The 19028-nt window shown below is 42.4% G+C and overlaps 1 protein-coding gene across 1 annotated transcript in view; it reads right to left on the bottom strand.

The window, feature by feature from the left end:
- Positions 1–19028, bottom strand: part of LOC311099505 (pyruvate carboxylase, mitochondrial-like) — a 112887-nt gene that overhangs the window by 76906 nt on the left and 16953 nt on the right. The window contains exons 8-9 of the mRNA XM_084140208.1: positions 14692–14810; positions 2937–3099 (exon numbers count right to left, since the gene is read on the bottom strand). Of these exons, the coding sequence (XP_083996334.1) occupies positions 2937–3099; positions 14692–14810 (282 nt within the window). The remainder of the gene's footprint in view (positions 1–2936; positions 3100–14691; positions 14811–19028) is intronic.

Raw genomic sequence — 19028 nt, 5'->3', positions numbered from 1 at the left:
CGCTGCTGCTACTCTGTTAATTATTTATGCATAGTCACTTTAACTCTACCCACATGTACATATTACTTCAACTACCTCAACTAGCCGGTGCCCCCGCACATTGACTCTGCACCGGTACCCCCCTGTATATATAGCCTCCCTACTGTGATTTTATTTTACTTTGCTCTTTTTTTCTCACTTTTTTGTTGTTTTATTTTACTTTTTTATAAAAAATAAATGCACTATTGGTTAAGGGCTGTAAGTAAGCATTTCACTAATGTCTGCACCTGTTGTATTCGGCGCATGTGGCCAATAAAATTTGATTTGGTTGATCTTTGCTGTTATGGGGCAATTTTTATGGTCCTGGGACCCCTTGTTAAGGTCAACGGCATGATTAACTTTACCCAGTACCAGGTAATTTTAGCCAAAAACCTGGTTGTCATAGACTGTTCTCACTGCTACTTCACGGCAAGTGGTACCGGAGCGCCAAGTCTAGTGGTACCGGAGCTAAAACAGTCAGCAGGCCAACTGACATAATTTGAAATATACAGTGCATTCGGAAAGTATTCAGACCCCTTGACATTTCAACAGTTTGCCTTATCCTGGGGCGGCAGGTAGCTTAGTGGGTAAGAGCGTTGTGCCAGTAACCGAAAGGTCGCTGGTTCTAATCCCCGAGCCAACTACGTGAAAAATCTGTCGATGTGCCCTTGAGCAAGGCACTTAACCCTAATTGCTCCTGTAAGTCGCTCTGGATAAGAGCGTCTGCTAAATGACAAAAAAAAAAAATAATAAATAAATAAATAAATAAATTATCCTAAAATGGATTTTAAAAAATTCTCAATCTACACACAATGACAAAGCGAAAACAGGTTAACATTTTTGCAAATGTATTACAAATAAAAAACTGAAATACCTTATTTACGTAAGTATGAGACTCGAAATTGAGCTCAGGTGCATCCTGCTTCCATTGATCATCCTTGAGATGTTTCTACAACTTGATTGGAGTCCAGACACACCTGTCTTTATAAGGTCCCACCGTTGACAGTGCATGTCAGAGCAAAAACCAAGCCAGGAGGTCGAAGGAATTGTCCATAGAGCTCCGAGACAGGATTGTGTCGAGGCACAGATCTGGGGAAGGGTACAAAAACATTTCTGCAGCATTGAAGGTCCCCCAAGAACACAGTGGCCTCCATTGTTCTTAAATGGAAGAAGTTTGGAACCAACAAGACTCTTCCTAGAGCTGGCCGCCCGGCCAAACTGAGCAATCGGGGGAGATGGGCCTTGGTCAGGGAGGTGAACAAGAACCCGATGGTCAGTCTGACAGAACTCCAGAGTTCCTCTGTGGAGATGGGAGAATCTTCCAAAAGGACAACCATCTCTGCAGTACTCCACCTAGCAGGCCTTTATGATAGTGGCCAGACGGAAGCCACTCCTCAGTAAAAGGCCCATGACAGCCCGCTTGGAGTTTGCCAAAAGGCACCTAAAGACGCTCAGACCATGAGAAACAAGATTCTCTGGTCTGATGAAAGCAACATTGAACTCTTTGGCCTGAATGCCAATCGTCACGTCTGGAGGAAACCTGGCACCATCCCTACGGTGAATCATTGTGGTGGCAGCATCATGCTGTGGGAATGTTTTTCAGCAGCAGGGACTAGGAGACTAGTCAGGATTGAGGGAAAGATGAACGGTGCAAAGTACAGCGAGCTCCTTGATGAAAACCTGCTCCAGAGCACTCAGGACCGCAGACTGGGGGCGAAGGTTCACCTTCCAACAGGACAACGACCTTAAGCACACAACCAAGACAATGCAGGAGTGGCTTCAGGACAAGTCTCTGAATGTCCTTGAGTGGCCCAGCCAGAGCCCAGACTTGAACCCGATTGAACTCTCTCTGGAGAGACCTGAAAATAGCTGTGCAGCGACACTCCCCATCCAACCTGACAGAGCTTGAGAGGATCTGTCAAGCTTATTAAATTATTATTTAATTATTTATTATTTTTAGGATCTGCAGAGAAGAATGGGAGAAACTCCCCAAATACAGGTGTGCCAAGCTTGTAGGATCATACGCAAGAAGACTCAACGCTGTAATCGCTGCCAAAGGTGCTTCAGAGTACTGAGTAAAGGGTCTGAATACTTATGTAAAATGTGATTTTTCAGTTTTGTAATTTTTTATAAATTAGCAAACATTTCTAAAAACCTGTTTAGAAAGACGGGTGATTACGTGAATGCATGTAGCTTCTCAGGTGAGAGGATTTACAGTAGTAGGGGTGCTAGTGCTGATCTGTATCGAACATCACCAGACCTGACATGAATATGTCAACTTCCATCGATAACTTCGAAAATCACCAGTAGGGAAAACCCCTGTACAAACAGAACCAGATAGCATGAGTTTGTGAGGGAGCTTAAGTTTGAGAGAGCGAGAGACTGACCTTAAGGTTGGCAATTGAGCAGATACGTGCTCAGGTAGACCTCCCCCGAGGGCAGTCAGAGCAGTTCTGAGGCCGAACTCTTAATGCATTAAGAGAATATCCAGCTCCTCAGTGTGAATCAGAAAGACCATGGAGATGACCAGACAATCTACAGCCGCCAAGTATTTTGGACTAATTCAAGGCCTACATGTCAAACATAACCAGTAGGGGGAGGTTGATGTCAATATTTGTTCAATTATGTATTTCCAAAAGCAACTCATCCCTAACAAACATTCAGAGCAGAGATGGCCCAGTCTAGAGCATCCACTAAAACACTTGCATACAAAAAATGCTACCCTTACAATGGACGTGCATAAGTAGGGCCAGGAGTTTCTTCCTGCCCACGTGACATGAGTCTGATCAGGAAAATTCTGGCCAATAGTTCTCAGTCAGGGCTCATGGTCAGGAAACCTTTTGGCCCTACATGGAGAAAATGCAGCTCATTATAACTGAGTGGCAGTAGTCTGCAGGGAGGTGGAGCCTGTTGCTTACCTCAAGCCGCCCAGTGTCAGGCTGGAAGCCGCGGGCAGGGTCCTCTGTGGTCACACGGCATTGGATGGCGAAGCCATTGATCCGGATCTTATCCTGCTTCAGGCCCAGCTCTGGCAGGCTACGCCCCTCACACACACGCAGCTGAGCATGAACCAGGTCCACACTGACAGGAGAAAGAGAAGGGGGTAGAGTAGAAAGAAAATTTTACTGTTAGAATTTATAAGGAAAACACAAGAAAATGCATTCCGTGGTGCCTAAAGTAACCACCCTGGCATGTCTATTCCTCTACATGATGCACAGACAGGGTGGTGACATTCACACCTGATGTGAAGATGGGAGATCAACACCGTTCACATTTTAAAACGTGATATTGTGTTCATGACATGCTTCAGTGCACTTGAGGAAAAAAAAGAAAAAAAAAACTTGAGATGGGGTGGGAAAAGGGAGGGGGGACTTCAGTTCAATCCAAAGGGAACAGAGCAGAGAAACGGTCTTCAGGGTTAGGGAGAGATAACGGACACCAGCTCCGCTGTGGTCACAGCCAACAATCCTGAGAACTAGAAATAAAAACTTGAGAAAAACAAAACCCATTGTTACTTTTACAGAAATGATTGTCCATTTATCAATTCTAATTAAGAAAAAAGTTTTGTAGAGAATCAATTCTGATCATTTGATCTTAGATCTCCAGACGATATGCAGGATTTTTATTTTTTTACTGCTCATAGAGAAAACAAATCCAAGTCAATGATACCACTTTTCTACCCCTTTTTGAATGGCTAAAAGGCGGAACACGTTCTTACCAATTGAAGAGGAAGGGACAGAGTTGTACTTGCTTTAATGTTGAACAGCAATAATTTAACGAACAAAGTGTCTTGGCTGGAAATTGTTGTATCACAAACCACGTCACTGTAAAGCCCCAAGTCCCTCTCAAACTGCCTCAAATAGCTCCTTTGTTCCACCCCCCATAAACGCGGAGACCGGCTCAAATCGGTGCCTCCAGTGATGCTCTCTCTTTCATTGTTACCCAACGCTTAGGTTTACCTCCCCTATACTCATATCCTTCCATATCCTTGTCTGTACATAATGCCCTGAATCTATTCTACAACGCCAGGAAATCTGCCCCCTTCACTCTCTGTACCCAACACACTAGAAGACCAGTTCTTAAAGCCTTTAACCGTATCCTTATTCTAGTCCTCCTCTGTTCCTCTGGTGATGTAGAGGTTAACCCTGCAGCCCCCAGTATCACTCCTACTCCCCAGGAGCTATCATTTGTTGACTTCTGTAACCTTAAAAGCATTGGTTTTTTGCATGTTAACATCAGAAGCCTCCTCCCTAAGTTTGAGTTATTCACTGCGTTAGCACACTCCGCCAACCCTGATGTTCTAGCAGTGTCTGAATCCTGGCTTAGGAAGGCCACCAAAAATGCAGAAATGTCCATCCCCAACTACAACATTTTCCGACTAGATAGAACTGCCAAAGGGGGTGGAGTTGCAATCTACTGTAAAGATAGCCTGCAGAGCTATCATACTATACAGGTCTGTGACCAAACAGTTTGAGCTCCTATTTCTAAAGATCCACCTTTCCAGAAATTAGTCTCTCACTGTTGCCGCTTGCTACAGACCCCCCCTCAGCCCCCAGCTGTGCCCTGGACACCATATGTGAATTGATTGCCCCCCATCTATCCTCAAGAGTTTGTACTGCTTGGTGACCTAAACTGGGATATGCTTAACACCCCGGCCATCCTACAATCCAAACTAGATGCCCTCAATCTCACACAAATTATCAAGGAACCTACCAGGTACAACCCTAAATCCGTAAACATGGGCACCCTTATAGATATCATCCTGACTAACTTACCCTCTAAATACACCTCCGCTGTCTTCAACCAGGATCTCAGCGATCACTGCCTTATTGCCTGCGTCCGTAACGGGTCCGCGGTCAAACGACCACCCCTCATCACTGTCAAACGCTCCCTAAAACACTTTAGCGAGCAGGCCTTCCTAATTGACCTGGCCCTGGTATCCTGGATGGATATCAATCTCATTCTGTCAGTAGAGGATGCCTGGTTGTTCTTTAAAAGTGCTTTCCTCTCAATCTTAAATAAGCATGCCCCATTCAAAAAATTCAGAACTAAGAACAGATATAGCCCCTGGTTCTCCTCAGACTTGACTGCCCTTGAACAGCACAAAAACATCCTGTGGCGTACTGCATTAGCATCGAATAGCCCCCACGATATGTAACTTTTCAGGGAAGTTAGGAACCAATATACACAAGCAGTTAGGAAAGCAAAGGCTAGCTTTTTTAAACAGAAATGTGCATCCTGTAGCACTAACTCCAAAAAGTTTTGGGACACTAAAGTCCATGGCGAATAAGAGCACCTCCTCCCAGCTGCCCACTGCACTGAGGCTAGGAAACACTATCACCACCGATAAATCTACAATAATCGAGAATTTCAACAAGCATTTTGCTACGGCTGGCCATGCTTTCCACCTGGCTACCACTACCCCAGTCACCAGCTCTGTACCCTCCGCTGCAACTTGCCCATGCCCCCCCCGCTTCTCCTTCACACAAACTCAGACAGCTGATGTTCTGAAAGAACTGCAAAATCTGGACCCCCACAAATCATCTGGGCTAGACAATCTGGACCCTTTCTTTCTAAAATTAGCCGCCGAAATTGTCGCAACCCCTATTACTAGCCTGTTCAACCTCTCTTTCGTATCGTCTGAGATCCCCAGAGATTGGAAAGCTGCCGTGGTCATCCCCCTCTTCAAAAGGGGGTGACACTCTAGATCCAAACTGTTACAGACCTATATCCATCCTGCCCTGCCTTTCAAAAGCCAAGTTAACAAACAGATCACAGACCATTTCGAATCACACCGTACCTTCTCCGCTATGCAATCCGGTTTCCGAGCTGGTCATGGGTGCACCTCAGCCACGCTCAAGGTCCTAAACGATATTATAACCGCGATCGATAATAGACAGTACTGTGCAGCAGTCTTCATCGACCTGGCCAAGGCTTTCGACTCAGTCAACCACCGCATTCTTTTTGGCAGACTAAATAGCCTTGGCCTATTTATTGCCTTACCTCCATAACTTGCTACATTTGCACACACTGTGTGTGTACATACATACATACATACATACATACATACATACATACATACATACATACATACATACATACATACATACATACATACATACATACATACATACATACATACATACATACATACATACATACATACATACATACATACATACATACATACATACATACATACATACATACATACATACATACATACATACATACATACATACATACATACATACATACATACATACATACATACATACATACATACATACATACATACATACATACATACATACATACATACATACATACATACATACATACATACATACATACATACATACATACATACATACATACATACATACATACATACATACATACATACATACATACATACATACATACATACATACATACATACATACATACATACATACATACATACATACATACATACATACATACATACATACATACATACATACATACATACATACATACATACATACATACATACATACATACATACATACATACATACATACATACATACATACATACATACATACATACATACATACATACATACATACATACATACATACATACATACATACATACATACATACATACATACATACATACATACATACATACATACATACATACATACATACATACATACATACATACATACATACATACATACATACATACATACATACATACATACATACATACATACATACATACATACATACATACATACATACATACATACATACATACATACATACATACATACATACATACATACATACATACATACATACATACATACATACATACATACATACATACATACATACATACATACATACATACATACATACATACATACATACATACATACATACATACATACATACATACATTTTCTATTTTCTGTTGTATTTTTGACTTTGTTTTGTTTTACCCCATCTGTAACTCTGTTGTTGTTTTTAAATCGCACTGCTTTGCTTTATCTTGATAAGGTCACAGTTGTAAATGAGAACTTGTTCTCAACTGGCTTACCTGGTTAAATAAAGGTGAAATAAAAATCATGCAGTTTATTAGGCTAAAGAGAAATATGATGAACTTCACAGGGAGGTGAAAGTTCATGTCATCTTTATGCTCCTTTCCAATAAAGATCGAGGGTCTGATTCTGGTGACGTGATGATCCATGCTTGACTGTTTTTGTGACAAAACAAAAAATAGGTAGAGTTGAAAATGCGATGGAAACACATTGAACTTTAGACTTATTCGGTACATGAAAACATAAGCGAAAAGGTACATTGCGTATTCGCACACTGATGTTTAGTCAGTTTGGTGGAAACCCACCAATGGTGGGAAAATGTGCATATTTTCTTTATGTGGATTTTAGAATATTCGTTTGAAAATGTGTCCCTAGTTGGATGGAAACCTAGCTATGGAATGTAATTATTTTGGCTGGTAGTGACACATACTTTATGAACCCTCACACACACACCAAATGTTTTGATACAAGACATGACAAACAGAATTTCAGGCCTAGGAATAGACTGGATACTGATTATGTGTCAGACACAGAATATCTTCCAAACCGACAGAAACAACTGGACAGGCAGAGCCGACAATCATTTCATACTTTCATTTAATTTATACCATTATTTATTTGTAGGCAGTCTCTCATCACCAGATTTTACGCAAATATAATCATAAGCTAATGAATAACCTAATAAAAACCTATGCGTACGTTCAATCTAAATCAGGAATGCTCTTCACCAGACAATACATTTGATGTAGAAAAAGCACTTAGAAAACACCTTTATACGTCTTTATCTACAAAAAGGGTCAAACTAAAGTGTTAGTTGTAAGATAATTGCATACAATTGCACAATTTTATAAATTTAGTTGCTGCCTGGTACATTACATATTTCACATAGTAGCTGACATTTCACATTCTCTACAAGGCTCTTTAAACGTGTACCCGGTCAAACAGGATTCTCTTTCATTTAGTAGTAAGTGGCTGCATTTTAAACTTGGTAAATAAAAAGATGTCAACAGGTGTAGGGCTCATCTGGTGAGATCACTGGGGGGGGGGGGGGGGGGGAAGATTAGCTTAACCAATGTCTCAGTAAGACATGACAACAAATGTGGGCAGTAATCCCTTTAAACATGTCAGACATGCTTGTAAACAGTGAGTCCCTGCTTTGTTTTACTGTTATCTAACCTAACTCTTATATCCAGAGACCACAAGACTGACATTCTGCTACAGCTCCAAACAGTCTTGGCAAGAAGAAAGAAAAAGAGGTGGACAATAAGAACAACACCGAAGGACACGAGGACAGAGGAGAGGCGGAGGAGACCGCATTGCACAAAACCAAAGATGTGATATGAGCTGGAAGCAGAGGGAGGGAGGGAGGGAGGGAGGGAGGGGGAGACAGAGGGGGTTAATATATTCAGTCTGACTTCCTATTCCACTTTAATTGCTGATGCCATGCAGCGTATGTGGCGCTGGTGTGGAGGAAAACGCTCCTCTCCCTCATAATAAACGAAAATCCTTCCCCTGAAAGTCTCTCTGCTTTACCCCACCTCTATATAGATAAGATCCAGGTCATCTTTAAACCAGCCCCCAACGCACCAATCCGTTGACAAGCTTTCCTCATCCTTGTGTGCCAGTTTAGTACCCTTCTCTTCTCCCCTCAGCCCGCTCTCGTTTCCCATTCCTAATTTCTCGCAGACTAGACAAATATGCAGCTGCAATCTAGCCACAACTCAGTGATTAGAAACCCATTACAGGGTCAGTGCCAGACAGGCTGTAATGACTGAGCTGTACACACACACTGCAGAAAGATACTTTAATTGAGGGAGAGGAGTGGGAAGGAGAATTGGAGTGGTGCAAATGCTGAGAGAATTGAAGTCTGCCATAAGCCTGAATTGATAGAAGGGAAAGCACAACAGCATAATGCACTCCACCCAGAGTGTGTACAGAGCATTCGGAAAGTATTCATACCACTTCCCTTTTCCATATTGTTACTTTACAGCCTTATTCTAAAATTGATTAAAATATCCCCCCCCCCCCCCCCCATCTACACACAATACCCCAAAACGACAAAGCAAAAACAGCTTTAGATTTTTTTGCATATGTATATAAAAATTTCAAATTATATTTACACCAGTATTCAGACCCTTTGCTATGAGACTCGAAATTGAGCTCAGGTGCATCCTGTTTCCATTGACCATCCTTGAGATGTTTCTACAACTTGGAGTCCTGCTGTGGTAAATTCAATTGATTAGACATGATTTGGAAAGGCGCACACCTGTCTAGATAAGTTCCCACAGTTGACAGTGCATGTCAGAGCAAAAACCAAGCCATGAGGTCGAAGGAATGGTCCGTAGAGCACCGAGACAGGATTGTGTCAAGGCACAGATCTAGGGAAGGGTACAAAACAATTTCTGTAGCATTGAAGGTCCCCAAGAACAGTGGCCTCCATCATTCTTAAACGGAATCTTGGGTGTTGCTATGGTTTGTAACAACCAAGACTCTTCTTAGAGCTGGCCGCCCGGCCAAACTGAGCAATCAGAGAATGGCCTTGGATCAGTGAGGTGACCAAGAACCCGATGGTCACACTGACAGAGCTCCAGAGTTCCTCTGTGGAGATGGGAGCATCTTCCAGAAGGACAACCATCTCCACAGCACTCCACCAAATCAGACCTTTACGGTAGAGTAAAAGGCACATGACAGCCCGCTTGGAGTTTGCCAAAAGGCACCTAAAGGACTCTCAGACCATGAGAAACAAGATTCTCTGGTCTGATGAAACCAAGATTGAACTCTTTGGCCTGAATGCCAAGCATCACGTCTGGAGGATACCTGGAACCATCCTTATGGTGAAGCATGGTGGTGGCAACATCAAGCTGTGGGGATGTTTTTCAGCGGCAGGGACTGGGAGACTAGTCAGGATCGAGGGAAAGATGAACGGAGCAAAGTACAGAGAGATCATTGATGAAAACCTGCTCCAGAGCGCTCAGGACCTCAGACTGGGGCGAAGGTTTACCTTCAACAGGACAACGACCCTAAGCACACAGCCAAGACAATGCAGGAGTGGCTTTGGGCCACTTAAACCCGATTTAACATCTCTGGAGAGACCTGAAAATAGCTGTACAGCGACGCTCCCCATCCAACCTGACAGAGCTTGAGAGGATCTGCAGAGAAGAATGGGAGAAACTCCCCAAATACAGGTGTGCCAAGGTTGTAGCGTCATACCCAAGAAGACTCGAGGCTGTAATCGCTGTCAACGGAGTATTGAGTAAAGGGTCTGAAAACTTATGTAAATGTCATTTCAGTTTATTTTTTATAAATTGGCAAAAAAATCTAAAAACATGTTTTTGCTGTGTCATTATGGGGTATTGTGTGTAGATTGATGAGGGGAAAAAACTATTTAATCAATTTTAGAATAAGGCTGTAACGTAACAAAATGTCGAAAAAGTCAAGGGGTCTGAATACTTTCCGAATGGGCTCCATACCGCAGGATACTGTTCCTAGAGCCCGTTTGAAGAGAGGTGGTGCTATGGCAACGCAAGAAAAAAGGATGAAAGCACCAAAAATGACAGATCTACATTGACTGAAATGAGAGAAATGCATTAGCCTACATGTGAAAGGAGGAAAAAGGAGCTGTTATGAGAATGGGGAAGTTACACAGGTTGACGAGTTAACACATTGCGATGTCATGGGCCATTTCCAGTGATTCCCATTACCACACAACTTACTCGGAAATAACAGAAGAGGGCCTTAATTGGTCTTAATCACTGTGACCAATTGAAAGTCATGATAAAGGAACAGGCAGACAGCCAAAAACAGAGCTGTAGTGTAATAGCCTGCTCACCAGAGGACTATATTCAGACCTGAGAATTCAACACAGTCAGAGGAGAACATGGCCAGCGGCTGAGGACATGGCTTGAATGCCTCTTTGGTGAGTTTCCGAAATAAGAATCAAGTGCATTAGTCATGTGCATTTCCAGACCCAATCACTCAGAGGTGTGCTCCCGCTGAATGCCAATTGCAGTCTGACAGTTTCAATTTCATGTGACAAGATGGACATTTATAATGAATGAACCTACATTCCTTCCACACGACCAGACAAGCACAAATACAGAAGTATGTGCCAGGAGCACAGGAGAAAAACAAAACAAAAAATCATTCATTTCAATCTGTGTGTGAGTCAGTGTTAAAAAAGGATGCTGCATTGCTTTCATCCCTCCTGAATGATTAAATGGATGACTTTTGCTGCATCTGATAAGTGCACAACCCATGCATGCTATTGTCAGTGTTTCACCTCTGACCCTCTGACAGGTGAGATTAGGCATTTTATCATCTTTAGTCTCCAGAGTAGGAACTCCAAATGACATAGCACTGTGAGACTATTTGTGGACTAGGACTGAATGTAGAGCTCACAGACAACCTGGACTGTGATTCATATGGAAAGGAAAACTGCATAAGAACATAATGTCCTAAACCATCTGCTATACAGTGGGGGAAAAAAAGTATTTAGTCAGCCACCAATTGTGCAAGTTCTCCCACTTAAAAAGATGAGAGAGGCCTGTAATTTTCATCATAGGTACATGTCAACTATGACAGACAAAATGAGCATTTTTTTTCCAGAAAATCACATTGTAGGATTTTTAATGAATTTATTTGCAAATTATGGTGGAAAATAAGTATTTGGTCAATAACAAAAGTTTCTCAATACTTTGTTATATACCCTTTGTTGGCAATGACACAGGTCAAACGTTTTCTGTAAGTCTTCACAAGGTTTTCACACACTGTTGCTGGTATTTTGGCCCATTCCTCCATGCAGATCTCCTCTAGAGCAGTGATGTTTTGGGGCTGTCACTGGGCAACACGGACTTTCAACTCCCTCCAAAGATTTTCTATGGGGTTGAGATCTGGAGACTGGCTAGGCCACTCCAGGACCTTGAAATGCTTCTTAAGAAGCCACTCCTTCGTTGCCCGGGCGGTGTGTTTCGGATCATTGTCATGCTGAAAGACACAGCCACTTTTCATCTTCAATGCCCTTGCTGATGGAAGGAGGTTTTCACTCAAAATCTCATGATACATGGCCCCATTCATTCTTTCCTTTACACGGATCAGTTGGCCTGGTCCCTTTGCAGAAAAACAGCCCCAAAGCATGATGTTTCCACCCCCATGCTTCACAGTAGGTATGGTGTTCTTTGGATGCAACTCAGCATTCTTTGTCCTCCAAACACGACGAGTTGAGTTTTTACCAAAAAGTTCTATTTTGGTTTCATCTGACCATATGACATTCTCCCAATCCGCTTCTGGATCATCCAAATGCACTCTAGCAAACTTCAGACGGGCCTGGACATGTACTGGCTTAAGCAGGGGGACACGTCTGGCACTGCAGGATTTGAGTCCCTGGCGGCATAGTGTGTTACTGATGGTAGGCTTTGTTACTTTGGTCCCAGCTCTCTGCAGGTCATTCACTAGGTCCCCCCGTGTAGTTCTGGGATTTTTGCTCACCGTTCTTGTGATCATTTTGACCCCACGGTGTGAGATCTTGCGTGGAGCCCCAGATCGAGGGAGATTATCAGTGGTCTTGTATGTCTTCCATTTCCTAATAATTGATCCCACAGTTGATTTCTTCAAACCAAGCTGCTTACCTATTGCAGATTCAGTCTTCCCAGCCTGGTGCAGGTCTACAATTTTGTTTCTGGTGTCCTTTGACAGCTCTTTGGTCTTGGCCATAGTGGAGTTTGGAGTGTGACTGTTTGAGGTTGTGGACAGGTGTCTTTTATACTGATAACAAGTTCAAACAGGTGCCATTAATACAGGTAACGAGTGGAGGACAGAGGAGCCTCTTAAAGAAGAAGTTACAGGTCTGTGAGAGCCAGAAATCTTACTTGTTTGTAGGTGACCAAATACTTATTTTCCACCATAATTTGCAAATAAATTCATAAAAAATCCTACAATGTGATTTTCTGGAATTTTTTTCTCAATTTGTCTGTCATAGTTGACGTGTACGTATGATGAAAATTACAGGCCTCTCTCATCTTTTGAAGTGGGAGAACTTTGCACAATTGGTGGCTGACTAAATACTTTTTTCCCCCACTGTATCATTTACTTAATCGTTACGGCACTTCTGTAGGGTTCCTTTGCTTTATTACAAGGCAAGATTTTCAGTCCTTGACTGAGTAGTGTCATTGTCTTCCCTGTTTTAGCCTCCCATCTGGTTCCTTTTCTTCCTCCAGGCTAAAGTTTTGTTAATCAACTCTTCAATCAAGATCCCAAGCAGAAGAAAGCCAAGCCAACCATAACAATCAAGCAGACAAAGCATCTACAAACAGAAATAACTAAACACTCACTCATTGGCTAGACTCAAACTCTGCTTTCCTTTGTGCCCACTCATCTGGAAAGACTGATTGTAGATTACCTACATGACTATATGGGTTTGACTGAATGTATATTACCCAAGTTTTTTGTCCATTTTATTTCAAGTAGGATAGCAGCCTACACAAGAAATAACTAATATTGCTAACCATCTAGATGTCACCTTGATACATACAGTCTACTCAAAGGGGAAGGGATGAACGGCAACAACACCAGGACAGTGTCCTTCGCTCCCGCTTGACAAGCACTACTGTCTGGCAACAGCGTGGGAAGTAGCTACCTAGTAGCCAACATCAGGGTGACCGTCACAGTAAGTACAAGCATACAACACATGAAGCAACAGTACACCCATCTTCAATACTTTTAATCTAAAATAAACAAATCGTCAGTTTTATAACTAAACATTTACAACTATTTCTGTAAAACTAACAGTGAAATACGACTCAAGCTCATCCTCTGGCTTCAAAACAGAAGTCCAAACTCTTGCGGTACGGTAGTTGCGTGGTAAGAAACAGCTCAAAACAGTCTAAACTATAGCAGAGCGCTTTCCATACACCCACTCCTTTCCATACACCCACTCCTTTCCATACACCCACTCCTTTCCATACACCCACTCCTTTCCATACACCCACTCCTTTCCATACACCCACACTCCGGTCGTCATATTGGGCTGCAGCTACCCCCTTCTCAGTTGAGCTGAATGAACAAATCACAGCACAGATTGGTAGGTACACTTCCTGCTTTTACTTCCCGCTTTGCACCCATGGGTACACTCACAAATGGCCGCCAGTCCACCCATCATGCCATAATTTACTTGAATCCGTTCTATTCATTCTATTTCTTGCTATTCGAATGGCCAATTACCTTCATCCAACATTTCATGACTGTCACAGCCCTAGGTTTGACTGAATGTGCATTACCTACAAGACTATATGGGTTTGCATGAATGTAGAATACCTACATGGATATGAGTTTGCCATGTTTCCACCCACATATTTTTTTCAGATCAGTTGACACAATGAAGCCCTTTAGAAGTATTGGGACCCAACCTTTATAAAAGACAGTGAGCAAAAGGACAGTCATGACACTTACTGACACTTGCCATGAACAGACATCATTTGACCAGACAGGGAACAGTCTTACAGGTTGTCAGAGAGGTGACATTGTAACGCCAGGTAACGGCTGTGACTCACGCCGTGGCCTGCTCGGTAACGGCTGTGACTTACTCTGTGATCTGCTCGGTAACGGTGTGCTCCACCTGTAGGCGGGAGTTGACCTCAATGAAGTAGTGCCTTCCATGTTTATCCACCAGGAACTCCACTGTGCCAGCATTCTCATAGCCCACCTGTACACACAGACAAATCCAATTTGATACAAAACTCTACCAGAGGACATGGAAAGATATTTGTAGAAATAAGTATGACTGGATTTCTTGGCAAATTCTCATTCTGAATTCTATTGTAAGAGTTCACAAGTTCTGTGTTCCAAAAGCTAAAATTAACTTCATACAATGAATAATGAAATGAACCAATCACACACCAATTGAAAATATGTTTTTTATTATCTTCTACAGAAAACAAAATCTACTAAAAGGGGAAGCGACAACAAGACTGACAGCTAATATCTACAAAAGTTTGGGATTATAGTTATGAATGTCCGTGGTGTCATTTTTAGACAGCCTTACTAGAGCTCAGCCAAGGAGGAAGCAGGATATCATTTATCAGACCATTTCCACCACCACAGCGCTGCGGGGTGGTGGTAGCTCAGCTGGTAGAGCACGGCGCTTATAACGCCGAGGTAGTGGGTTCGATCCCCGGGACCACCCATACACAAAAAAAATAAAAAATGTATGCACGCATGACTGTAAGTCGCTTTGGATAAAAGCGTCTGCTAAATGGCATATTATTATATTTTTATTATATTAAAATAGCGCTAGCCAAATTCACTGAAATCTGAACCAATCTCTGAAATTCATCCCTTGCACCAAGACTAATCTCTGCCAACTAGGCAGGCGCCCTCTCAACCATTCACAGTCACCCATGTGAAGGTGCAGGCTCATGGCTAGGCAGCTCATGGCACACACACACACCCCATAGTCAAAGTCAAATTATGTTTAAAGATTTTTTTACAAATTAAATTTTAAAACATGAAGCTGAAATATCTTCCGTCAATAAGTATTCAAACCCTTTGTTATGGCAAGCCTAAATAAGTTCAGGAGTAAACATTTGCTTAACAAGTCACATAAGTTGAATGGGCTCACTGTGTGCAATAATAGTGTTTAAGATGTTTGAATAACTACCTCATCTCTGTACCCCATACATACAATTATCTGTAAGGTCCCTCAGTTGAGCAGTGAATTTCAAACACAGATTCAACTAAAGACCAGCGAGGGATTCCAATGCCTCGCAAAGGGCAACTCTTGGTAGATGGGTAAAAAAATAAAAAAATAATAATAGACCTTGAATACACCTTTGACCATGGTGAAATTATGATGATTATTATTATTATTATTATTCTTTGGATGGTGTATTGTGACTTTAAAACAGTTAGAGTTTAATGGCTGTGATAGGAGAAAACTGATGATAGATAAGCATTGTAGTTACTCCACAATACTAACCTAAATGACAGAGTGAAAAGGAGGAAGCCTGTACAGAAAACGTTTTTCTCCAAAACATGCATCCTGTTTCCAATAAGACACTAAAGTAAAATTGCAAAACAATTCTCTTTATGTCCTGAATATGAAGCGTTATGTTTGGGGCAAATCAAACATCACTGAGTACCACTTCATGGTGGTGGCTGCATCATGTTATGGGTATGGTTGTCATCTACAAGGACTAATGATCAACAACCAAATTGACAGAGCTTGAAGAATTTCTAAAATAATAAATGTGCAAATATTGTACAATCCAGGTGTGGAAAGCTCTTAAATACTTAACCAGAAAGACTCACAGCCAAAGGTGATTCTAACATGTATTGACTCAGGGATGTTATTACCGGTACTTACGTAAATGAGATATTTCTGTATATAATTGTCAATAAATTAACAAAACATTTCACTTTGTCATTATGTGGTATTGTGTGTAGATGGGTGAGAGAAAAAAAAAAGTTTTTAATTCAGGCTGTAACAACAAAATATGGAATAAGTCAAGAGGTATGAATACTTTCTGAAGGCACTTTATTACAATAATGTTTGGCAATAAAACTGTTAATGGAGAGTGCCACAGCAATACAGTCATTTCAATCCAATTACAAACCTGCTTGCACCCATATTCCACTCTAAAAAAATATTCTGAATCTCTCACATTTGCATAGAACAGGCTGCATTTCATAAATGGGCTTTGTTTGCATACTTAAGCTGTCCCATAACTACTGCCTACTGTTAGTGTTATGACAAACTTAAGACGTAGCAAACATAAGGAAAGGCATGGAGAAGCAGGTGTTTCTTAAAACCACAGGGAATTGGGAGTCAAACAGTACAGCATCACTACAGAGACTGGCATGTGGATAGAAAGGTTTGAGTAGAAAGGGAACAGATGGTATTCCACAGAGGTATAGAGGAAGCATGACCGAGGGAGTGGGTGCGGGAACGAGGCCGAGGGAGCGGGTGCAGGACCGGGGGAGCGGGGACTAGACCGAAGAACTGAGGGAGGGGGAGAGGGGACGAGACCGGGGGAGTGGGGGAGGGAGAGAGAGAGGGGACGAGACCGGGGGAGTGGAGCCAAGACCGGGGGAGTGGGGGAGGGAGAGAGAGAGGGGACGAGACCGGGGGAGCGGAGCCAAGACCGGGGGAGTGGGGACGGGACGAGACCAGGGGAGCGGAGACCGAGGGAGTGGGGGAGAGGAGACGAGACCGGGGGAGGGGGGACGAGACCGAAGGACCGAGGAAGAGGGGACGAGACCGGGGATGAGACCAGGGGAGCGGGGACGAGCCCGAAGGAGCGGGGACGAGACCAGGGATGAGCCCGAAGGAGAGGGGACGAGGTAGACACTGGCAGATAGGAACACTGGGCTTCAATCACCAAGGACAGGTCCTGTACATGCAAGCACAACTATTCAGGAACTAAGGCAATCTGCTGTGTTTTAAATATGTCAATGCTGGCTGAGTTGAGAACAAAAAATTCAGTTGGAGAGTGTTCGTTTGTGTGGGGGTGCAAAATGAATTAAATGAGCATGTGGGCTAGAAGAGAAAATAATGGAAGTAGTATGAGACCGTATCAAGGCTGTGACCACACCCCTACATGTTCTTAAGAGGCTCTGTGTAGAGCGGTCACCATGGAAACCAGACAAAAAAAATAGATATTTCATTTCATTAGCACTTTCAGTTATTCTTGTTTTATTTTCTGACCTTATCAAAACTCCCTGTGCTAGCTTCCCTTGACCTGAGCTTTCTAATTGAATGACAACCAACTAAAAAACACTTATCCACCAACTATCTACTCACAATCACATCAAAATATGTTGAGATTTGTTACTGCTTAAAAATCCTTCTTTAACCCGTTAATAACGGATCATAGCTTTCACCTGGTCAGTCTTATGGAAAGAGCAGGTGTTTTCATAACTCCGTGTCTATAGCCGACATCTCTACGTACTGGATGTTCCATTCAGATACAAGAGTGGTAATTATAACCACGCCTTGACAAGCACATGTATCAATATTCTAATGTATTGTTGAAGAATGAATTTATTACCGTAGTATTCTAGTGAAAAAAATCTATTTCATATCTCAAATCCTAACTAAGTCTACCCCAAAGCATGTTTCACACTGATATTTTGGTCCACAGCTTATTCCTGAGATAAAGGGCTGGAACACACTATTTTAATGAAGTTGTAATCAAGTTTCCTAAAATAACCGCAGATTACTAAAATTGGGGGATGCTTTAAAATTACAATAGATCAAAGTGATCATACATTTGCCAAGAGTTGCTCTCTGAACGGATTTTCTCTCATGAATGACTCGAGTATGGGGAAGGTGCTATTTAGTCAGGTGATAGTAAAGGTATAAGGGTGAACATTATCCTCATTAGATAAGTCATGGACTTGTCAGATGTGGGATATCCATAGATAAATCATAGGATTATAGAAGAACAGGAGAATCATTGAGCCTTAAAATGTACTCTACACTTCATTTATAGATAAGACCAACAAACTAATCCGTTTAAAAATTCTAATGGATAAATTGAAAATCCCTTTGACATGAAAAGCTGGACCCTAGTGGAAACGCATGCTGAAGGACTTAACGCATCTGATAACCAATCAATCAATGCGCATGTGGGAGCAGTCTGACAGTGAACCACCACTGGCAGGGTTTTGTTTTCGTTAGGAGAGCAGGTTTCTAGAAGTGCCTGCATAGCCAAATGTTCTCCTCATCGCCGCTCCTCTTCATTCCTCACTGCCATATGATTGAACAGATGGAGAGAAATTCTGTCCCTCACTCACACCCTGGGACTAAACACCTCCCTCTGCAACTGGATCCTGGACTTCCTGACGGGCTGACCCCAGGTGGTAAGGGTAGGTAACAACAATCCTCAACACAGGGGCCCCTCAGGGATGCGTGCTCAGTCCC

The sequence above is a fragment of the Coregonus lavaretus genome (assembly GCF_964263955.1).
Source record: "Coregonus lavaretus genome assembly, chromosome: 24".
Classification (NCBI taxonomy): domain Eukaryota; kingdom Metazoa; phylum Chordata; class Actinopteri; order Salmoniformes; family Salmonidae; genus Coregonus; species Coregonus lavaretus.
Note: the sequence above shows the minus strand (reverse complement) of the source record. Positions and strands in the feature narration are given on the sequence as shown.